Source organism: Pipra filicauda, unplaced genomic scaffold (genome assembly GCF_003945595.2).
Source record: "Pipra filicauda isolate LSUMZ 115617 unplaced genomic scaffold, ASM394559v2 scaffold508_size1329835_pilon, whole genome shotgun sequence".
Classification (NCBI taxonomy): domain Eukaryota; kingdom Metazoa; phylum Chordata; class Aves; order Passeriformes; family Pipridae; genus Pipra; species Pipra filicauda.
Genome location: NW_024104652.1, coordinates 533,260 through 542,888, shown reverse-complemented (window position 1 = coordinate 542,888; position 9,629 = coordinate 533,260). Strand labels below are relative to the sequence as shown.

The 9,629-nt window shown below is 43.8% G+C and overlaps 1 protein-coding gene across 1 annotated transcript; it reads right to left on the bottom strand.

The window, feature by feature from the left end:
- Window positions 1-1,006: 1,006 nt before the first annotated feature.
- AP5M1 (adaptor related protein complex 5 subunit mu 1) lies at window positions 1,007-9,519 on the bottom strand. The gene is made up of 8 exons (XM_027719739.2): window positions 9,425-9,519; window positions 5,197-5,842; window positions 3,804-4,031; window positions 3,204-3,343; window positions 2,397-2,482; window positions 2,180-2,295; window positions 1,835-1,931; window positions 1,007-1,179 (listed from the first exon to the last, which is right to left on the bottom strand). Exons 1-8 carry the CDS (start codon window positions 9,490-9,492, stop codon window positions 1,097-1,099), a joined length of 1,464 nt encoding a protein of 487 aa, XP_027575540.1. The 5' UTR covers window positions 9,493-9,519; the 3' UTR covers window positions 1,007-1,096.
- Window positions 9,520-9,629: the final 110 nt, after the last annotated feature.

The following is a 9,629-nucleotide window of genomic DNA, read 5'->3' as shown; positions in this document are numbered from 1 at the left end:
CTTTAGAACATTCAACCAAGCAATCAGATCACTATCTCAGTCTAAGTATTTTTTAAATTATAGCTTGGAACTTCTCTCCTTACGTAATCACTAATCTGATTTATCACACGGTGTACAGTGAAGCAGGAGGTAGGGCAGGAGCAGCTGGTGCACATGGTTATTACTCAGCATTCTCTGCTTTTGTGCTGCTCTCCAGGCTCTGTCAGCTCTTCACCAGCTTTCCAGAATCTGCACATTTCCTGATGACTCTCCTAAAGTCCATTTCCTGTGTTCCTGCAGATATTATTCTCAAAATCAGAGATCTGTCTCTGTAAATTGAGTCCTTTTCCACCTATTTTTCCAGGTAAAACAGCTCAGTGATGTTTTTTGGGACCTCCAGCAAACTTGGCTGATTTTGCCTGCCCAGAGCTAGTCTTGTGATTTGAAAAAACACGTTCACACCTCTGAGCAAGCAGCTCACAGGCATGTGGGAAAGGGAGTCACCACTTCTGCTGACAGAGGCAATAAAGACTCTTGTGTCATCTCCACTTTCAAAGGTGCTGCTCATGCCATGCTGCCCTTCTTAAAATGTGGCAAATCATTGATAATTTATTGACAATTTATATTGACATATAAATTATCTATGTATTCTGTAGGAATCTTATGAAAATAACAGAACTCGTGCTTTTAACTGTCCTCTTAGTCTGGGGTCTGATCAGATTCTTGTGATTTCAGGACAGGAATAAGATACTAAAACCTTTCCCATCCTGAGAGCTCTCTGCTTTACAAAACCAGTGAAGTAACTGGAGTCTTTGTCTCTATCACCAGGTGCTTATATTTTGTACCAGTTAGTTTTAGAAGGGAAAGTAAAAACAGCCACAGCAAGTACCTTTCAAACTGTCTTCTCTAGGCTGTCATCCAGGACTAAACAATATAAAAACCAACTTATGTTTTTAAGAGACTTATGTTTTTAAAAAAACCCTCTTTTGTTTTTCCTCAACAGAAAATTTTAAGGACACACACAAAGCACAAGTGCTGGAAAATATTTATTTTCACTGTATCATAATCTCATTAACTATAGGCTTTGATTAAATACAAAAAATTATTTGCAAGCAAATTAGTCCAGTGAGGTTTTGTACACCATGGGTGCTGGTGCTTTGGAATTCCAGAGGTAGTAATCGGAAGAAATCAGTTCCCGGGCTAAAGGGGAAAAAAAAGGCAGGAAAAATAAGCATTACAGGATGCCTTACAATCAGACATTCCTTCATCCAACTTAAGTGATTACTAATCCATCCTTACCAGTTTACAGAAAAGGTATAATGGCCTCTTTAAACTGTAAGACTCTTATTATTATTTGAAAATCGTTTCTGATAATGAGACATTTAAAGTCTCAGCTTCAATTACCTTTACTAATGTATCAGTCATGAGCTTAAAATTCAAACAGAGGTTAAGTCAAAAGCAGGTGAATGGCTTGGATTTTGCTTGATGAATATAAATTGCACACTCAGTATAAAACACACAGGAAGAAAACGCTGCTTTTTCTGCGTTACAATTTGGGGCAGAATGTGCCCTGTCACAAAATTAACAGTGCAGACCACAGCTTTTATAAGGCAGTTACAGACTTCTGACTTCTGCTGACATGACTGGCAGAAGTTGCAACAGACAGGCAGCTACAAATAAAAATGCTTCCATTAGGCAGAGCTGCTCAGGTTTAATGAGTGCCTTCTGTGCCCCAGCTAGTGTAATTTTGGAGAACAAAAGTTCAACGTTAGCTCCATAATTTTGGTCATTGTCACACAGTTCATAACTTCAATATGCAGTTGTAGTTAAATAAATGGCATTTTTAGCAACTCACCTGCAGTAATTTTGGGTTTCCCTGGTACAAAGATCTGAACAGAATGCTGGTCTACGTAACATCCAGTAAGTGTAAAGTCTGGGATCCTAAAATGCAGCTACAGGAAGAGAGGGAAAACATGATCAGGTGCATGTTGTCACCCTTGCTGTGCAAATACTGGCGATCTGTGCTACATGCTCTTGGTGTGAAACAAACTCCAAAGGGACAGGATGTCAAATCCTCCAAGCAGGAAAACAAAACTCCATGCTGAGAATAAAGATTTTAAACCGATGTGTCTTCACAGCCAGCTCAAGGCAGTTAAAAAAGTGCCTACTAAGGCCTCTTTTTCCAGAGCCTCTGACTTACTTTGACATAAGCAGTGTTCCCAGTGCACATGTAATCACTAGGGTGCTCTTTGCCTGCAGGGCCAAAAGACAAGGTTCCAGTCAGAGAAACTTCCAAAGACTTGGGGAACTTCTGTCCTAAAGCCAGAAACAGGATCTGTTAGAAATGCTCCAGCTGTGCCCACACTCTGGAGAACTGACTGGGGAGGAAGGAGAGTGCACAGGGTGTGTTTCTTTACCGATGACCCAAACCAGGAGGCTCTTCTCCCGGGACAAATCCAGTTGGCCATAACTAACTTTGTACTCCAGCTGAGCAATTGGGCCCCTACGTGTGACAGAGGAGAAAGAAAACCATTGGAATAACTACAATTTAATACCTATTTTGTTAAAGAAAGCAAGCAAATGATGAAAGGCATTATTTATGTGCATAGAGACAAACCACCCCTATGTGAGCACACTGCTGATTCAGGAGGAGAAATTACAGAGCAGGAGGGGATCACCGTGGTCTCAACCCAGGAGTCACAAAGGGGCTGTTGCTGATCTTTCAGTTCACTGATACTGTTTTACTAACACTATGATCAGCACCAGCCACTTTGTATCATCTCACCTTTAAATTTTCATGATAATTATGTGCCAGGGCAGCCCTGGCAGATGTCAGAGAGGCTTAAGTGAAAACTATCGTTTTAATTTGAAATAGCTATGTTTTTGATAAGCTGATCTGTAGCTGGGATTAGCAGCCTTAAGGAACAGGTAGCCCTAGGCTGGAAGTGATCTCGAGGCTTAATCCACCTGGAGGATTGTGGCACGTGAAAACAATCCCCCAGGGAAACAGGATGAGCAAGAGAAGTATCTGGAATGTTACCAAACATCCTGGTACAATTCTGTATTCTGGAAATTACAGGAAATCCAACGGGGCTTCCCAGCATTTGCAAGGTCAGTGTCTGCTGGTGATAGAGCATAACCTGTTATATTGAATCCTCACAAGTTCATTTCAGGAAGATCACAGAGCAATGGAAGGAATTTATTTAGGATTTCTTTATTCTCACCTGTTGAAAAAAGGTATCCGAGCTTCGCAGTACTCAAAAGAATTCTTTATGCTTTCATGGAGCTTTAAATTAACTGTTATTTTTATCTGTGGTCCCTCTTCAACGAGTTGATAACATCCCAAAATTGGTGGAACAGGAACCTGGAGAAAACTGCATTCATTCTCAAGATATATTAACACCATCATCATAAGATCAATTATATTACTGTTTACATTGCTGGCTGAAGTACTTTAAAAACCAAACATATTAATTACTGACTGTGCCAAACTCTTCAAGGCTGCTTGCAATGCACAGAGTTGTGGTACATGCACTTGACATCTCAGCCTGGATAGATTTTGTCTAATTCAGGCATTTAAGTGGTTCATTTAAAGTTAGAGCAGTGTTGTCAAGAAATCAAAAATACCAGCAACTCCTGAACTCAGGCAATTCAAGTCCTGAAGTGCCTTCCAAGCAGTTAGTTATATAAAAAAAAATTTAATTATGTAAAAAAGATTTTACTACTTGTATTGGACTCAAATTCATCCCCACAGCTTCAACAACACAGGGGGTTTTATTCTGATTTGAAGACTCGGAAACGACGAGGGTCAGGGATGTCCTTACCTGGGAAGTGTAGTAACACAAGTTGAAAGAATCTGAAGGAGGAATGAAGGGAAATTTGTAAGGTCCATTGTACACAGAATCATCCAGTGGCTCAGCACTAAAGGACATGAGCATGGCAGGGTCAATGGAGGTCACACAGTGATGGATCACGATATCCTGGAGCGGAGGAGCGTTGGTTGGGAGGTTCAGGGTGAGGGTTACTTTTGGTGCAGATCCCTCTATGTCACACTTGAAAAAACAAAGTCGAGAAGTTATTCTAAAATACCTCCATCAAGTCATAATTAGATGTCCAAAAATATATTTATAGTTTTTAAAAAATAAAAACCACACTCAAAATCTTCACCTCAGTGCTGACAATCAGTACTGAGACATTAATATCACACACTTGGTGACAGTCTAACTAATTCAGTCACTTTTACAACATCCACTTAATGGATTCCAGCCTGCTATTAATGGTCATTGTGAGATATTTTAATATTAAACAATGCCCAGAGAAGCTGTGGCTGCCCCATTCCTAGAAGTGTTCAAAGCCAGGCTGGCCGGGGCTTGGAGCAACCTGGGCTAGTGGAAGGTGTCCCTGCCCATGGCAGGAGTTTGGAATTGGATGAGCTTTAAGGTCCTTTCCAACCCAAACCATTTTGTGATTCTACACTGAAAACCATTGTCACATATAAAACCATTCAAAATAATTACACAATCCATTTCTTTCACCAGATTCTTTATCAACTGTTCTTATGTCAGCCAAACAACCAACATTTGTGCATTCAAAATGGTGTTGTAATAGCATAAAGTAGGATAGAAGATTAAACATTTGTCTGGTAGAAAACTTAATTAGAAATGTTCACGTAAAGATACTTGTGGAAGATATTTAGAAATGCTGTTTCTAATCATTATTTAACACATTGCTCATTAGATAGCTGGAAATAAACTTGGTGTTAGCACCACCATTTCTTAGTCTTTATATGCCAATACTATATGAAATTATTTCTCCCTGTTTCCTTTAAAATAAGAAAAATTTGGGAAAATATATGCAATGTAACTACTGCTGGACACTTAAGTCCTATAAGTAGTTAATGAAAAGAAATGCATGAATTATAGAACTATAGAGTGGTTTCAGTTGGGAGAGACCTTAAAGACCATCTAGTCCAACTCCCACTGCTACGGGGAAAAAAAAACCCAGTAAAAATTGAAATAAAACTAATGCATCAAATTAATGTGTAATATTGGTACACTCTGAAATATTACAGTATTAGACACTTGCTGGTGAGTTTCTTAACTTTACTGAGGAGTAAACAGCCATTTCACTTTACTTTCACATGTAAAATGACAAAAGTATTTACTTTCTCAGTGTCCCACAAAAACTACTTCGGTCTTGCACACCAAACACCCTCACCTTGCAGTTTACAGCTCCATAAACCTGCCACGTGTCCACCACATCCCTCTGGTCATACTGCATGCACTTGACCTTCTCAGTGATGCAGACATTGACCTGAGGTTTGCCTTTGTAGCTGCTGGATCTCCAAGCCGGCTGATCCTTCTCCGCAGGCATCTCCTGGATGTCCTCGAAGGAGCTGTTCAGGCTGCGGATGTTTGTGTTCAAGGGGGTGCCCAGGGGGCAGGCCTGGATGAGCAGATTTCGGAGCTGGCCCACCTTTGTGTTCATCTCAGCTTCGTTCTTCCGGCTGGGAGAGATGTAGTCCATGATTCCCAACAGAAGAGCCAGTCCCTGGGAGAGCCCGCTGACGGTGAGGAGGGGAGGCCGTGGCTCCAAGGGCCCCTCAACCAGCGGAAGACAAGCGTAGATCAGCCCGCTCTTCTGGAAAGCAAGGACAGGCCAGAGATCCCCTGAGTCGGTGGACACTGAATACACCGAGGAGTGGTCGATCCGAGTGCAAGTGTCCCGATGCTCCACAAAAATGTGGTCGTCCACCAGCCTCAGCTCAAACAGCAGGGCCTTCAGGAAAGCGCCGTCCGAGGGCACCGGCACGTGCGTGGACCCGTTGAAGGTCTCGGCGCGCAGCTCGACCGTGGGGTAACGCCTGGGACAAGGAAACAAGAGCCTCTGATTTATCTGTTTATTTATTTATTCACCCAAAATGTCATACCAACGGAGTTGCCAGGAGCAGAGCCCTCCAATCCCTCTTCTGGCTGTCAGAGAAAGCAAAAACGTTATAAAAATCTTTGGGTTACTGTTAAAATCAAGGATGGGTTTCTCTTCTCTTCTCCAAAACCCATCGGTCCTAAAAATAACCTTGTGTACACGGAAGCCAGAAGCAACTTGGTAGAAACACTGATGGGATCAGAATCTAAATCAATAAAAGTATTTAATGAGTAATTAGGATTCATTCTAGCCCGTGGATTTTTACTGGAAAATTTGAGCAGCTACATTCACTCATTTTTTTAAATAAAATGTGAATCTGCCCCTGCCTGTTGCACAAAGGCACGGGATGATTAATAAACACTAATGAATGACTCCCACCAGTGCAGCAAAACTTCAACACCCAAATATTTCTAAGAGGTGACATCACACTGAAAACAAGTTCTCAGATATTTAAGAAAATGGAAGTTACTTATATACAGGTTTCCCGTTGGTGTTCTGAGCTTACACAGTTGATCAACAAGATCAACTAAAAATCTTTACAATATTATAAATCCAAAAATATTTCACTGTACACATGTCCAATTTTTCCAGCAAGGCCTGTATAATTTGGGTGGACAGGGCACAAAACTGATTTCACGCTGCACATGCAACGTATGTGACTTAAAGCTTTTATGACTATTTCATTTTTTTTCAAGTATTTAAGATGTAATCGTGTCGCAGACACAAGGTACAGCATATTTTAAAACTGCTATGTTGCACCATGTTGCTTTCATTTATTCTGCTTTTTATACCATCTTTTTAAGGTCACACTGACAGTCTGTTTGTTAAATTGCCAGGGAACTTGCAACCCCAGCAATGTGGTACTTTGTTATATCTATGACCTCCATCTGTAGCACTTCCCTCCTGCTTCTGAACACTTCCATGGATCTTATCCTGTTGCTTCTAAGTCCCACCTACACCCTCTTTCCTTAACTGAGTAGCAGAGTCTCCAGCTGGAGGCAGCTACACTTCCTCAGGCTTAATTTCAGTGACTGTGCTTTTTTTCTTTGATTCCTAATCAGGCATTTAGGGCTTTTGGGTTTGGGTTTTTTTCCAGTAAGGAAAAAGCAAGCACAGGCAGGGCGAAGCCAGAGCTACAAAATCCGTAAACAGGATACAGATGACAGTAAAACACCTCCCTGCAGTCTCACATCTATTCTGGAGAGCCAAGCAACAAAGTGCTTGGCTTTTGCAGCTCAATAATTTATGAGGCCTTCCAGAGAGAGGTTGCTCATAAGAGGCTGTGTGTAACCTTGGTGAGCAGCTCTTATTTTTGGTGGACGTTTTCAAAACAAGGGAAGAGGAGATATTTCAGTCTGGTTTTGTCTTGCTCAAGTCCCAGTGCCTCTGCTCTGTGTGTCGAAGTTGCCCCCACACCTCAGCAACCTTCTCCTCCTCCCACTGAATTTTCCCAGCTGTAGCTGAGCCATTAGATGATTAATTAGCCCTTCAGATCTCCGTTTTCCAGTATTCCCTTCCGGAAAGCGAGGCAAACTTAAAAAGATGAAAGTTTCCAGGGACTTGGCGATTCAAGAGAGACACCATACTTGTTGCCTGAATTAAGTTATGATCAGCTCAGGGGAAAAAAAAAAAAAGGGAATGCTTTGATGTCCCCGATGTCTTCCCCGAGGTTAAAGATCAGGGCTCACGTATCTCCAGCTGAGCGCGTAAGTCCCGAAACCAGCAGCTTCCATGTGATCCCGCATTCTTTATATTGTCTGTGTGCTTTGTTGAATTTAAGGTCAGTTAGGAGGATAAACTTGGGGCTTCCACGGCCCTATTATTGCCTCTGGGAACTTGAAAGATCTAAGTCTGGAAATCACTTGAAGCATCAAGTATAGTTTGCCCTTTCAAAGGGCAAGGGCTCCTTGTCTCTGCCGCTCACTGTGTGACAAGTTACTTCACATATCCCTGTCACCAGCCCCCCCTTCCTCCCTGGTGATTACACTCCCTGCTTTTTTGGGACAAGGCTTTCTCTTTATCTGTGTTTGTAGAGGGGAGGCCTCATCTCTAGTCCTGTAGGTAATACAAGGACCATAATACTAATCCTAAAACAATCAGAGGAATGTCCAATGTAGAGATCTGTCTGCACCTGAAGATGGAAGATAGTCTACTTGCTCTTTTTTTATGTTGTTTTTTCTTTAGTCCTAGGTTCTCTCTCTGGTTTTACTGAATTCAGACTAGGACTGTAGCTCTCTTTATCCAGATTTTTTTTCTTAAACTTTCCCTAGCCTCAGTTATTTTTCCTCTCATTGTTTGGAACTGATTTCCTTGAAGTCACAGAGGTAAAAAGGGCAACAAATTTTGCCAGCCCAACAAAAGCAGCCTGTCTAGCCCTAAGTCTTACTTAAAACTCTGGAAGAGTTCTGAATGAAAACTCCTCCTTTGGAGGGCTCCTTAGTGGCCTCCTCCAATAACTTTAAAACCCCCTGTATTTGTATGGAAAAATCAATATCAAATGAAAAGTTAAATTTCTGACTGAAAAAAAGTCTACTTCTTGTACAGTTACAGAACAATACGAAGATAACGTAAGTAACACGTAAGCAAAAAAAAATGTTTTCTTGTTTGCCCATTTTGTTAATTTGATAGTATTCCATAACCATTGCCTCATCCTTTTCCATGTTAGGACGGAGAAGAGCTGGTTAAAATATTTACAGAGACGAACAGAAAGAGGAACAGAGCAAGCAAACTCAGGTGCAAAATGCAGAAGTTGTACAAAAACCAAACCCAGATATAGTCAAAAGCACATGATCTGAAGCCAGACACTTTCGAAATCGGGGTCAGAAGCGAACAGTATCCAGCGGCGCTGGGATGAGCCAGGGGACTTATTTATTCAGCATCATAATGTTTTGGTGTTTCTGCATCCGTTTGTGGTCCCGAGGATGCTCTGAACACTCCGGAGCCTCCGCGGTGAACCAGGGGAGTTTCCCCTGGACTTCCCCCGGCACCGAGGGGAGGAGCGGCCGAAACACGGACTCCCCAAAGCACCGGGACACCCCAGAGCACCCCAGACCTCCCCAAAGAACACTCGGACCCCCAAGCACATTCTGATTCCCAGAACATCTGGACCCTCAGAGCACCCGCTCACCCAAAAACGTCCGATCCCCCCAGAGCACCGGGAGCACCAAGAACACTCGGACTCCCCTCAGAGCACCCACTCCCCCCAGAGCATCGGGTCCCTCTGGGCATCCAGACCCCGCCAAGAACACCCGCACCCCCTGAGGGCACCCGGACCCCCCCGGAAGATTCTGATTCCAAAGCACCCAGAACCCCCCCGAGCACCCGCTTCCCCAGAGCATCCCCCAGGGCACCCATACCCCGCCAGAACACCCACCCGCACCCTCTGAGGGCACCCGTTCACCCCAGAGCACCCTCTCCCCCCCCAAGAACACCCGAACCCCCCCAGGGCGCCCAGCCCGACCCGCGGACCTGCCCAGCCCGCCGTGCCCGAGCCCTCCTCCCTCCGCCCCGCCGCCGCTACCTGGAGAAGAGCACGGCTCCGCCGGCCGCGGGGTCGTGCCTGAGGAGCCACAGCGCCCGCAGGGCCATGGCGGTGACGCCGATGGTGCCGGTGATGCCGATGGTGCCGGTGATGCCGATGCCGGCGGCGATGCCGATGCCGGCGGCGATGCCGATGGTGCCGGTGATGCCGATGGTGCCGGTGATGCCGATGCCGGCGATGATGC

Excerpts from the sequence above, each read along its gene's own strand:
- AP5M1 (XM_027719739.2), bottom strand. The coding sequence starts at position 9,492 with ATGGCCCTGCGGGCGCTGTGGCTCCTCAGGCACGACCCCGCGGCCGGC. Across the intron at positions 4,032-5,196 it reads ATGGAGCTGTAAACTGCAAG|TGTGACATAGAGGGATCTGC; the intron begins GTGAGGGTGTTT and ends TGTTTTTTCAAG. Across the intron at positions 3,344-3,803 it reads TGTGTTACTACACTTCCCAG|GTTCCTGTTCCACCAATTTT; the intron begins GTAAGGACATCC and ends AGTTTTCTCCAG.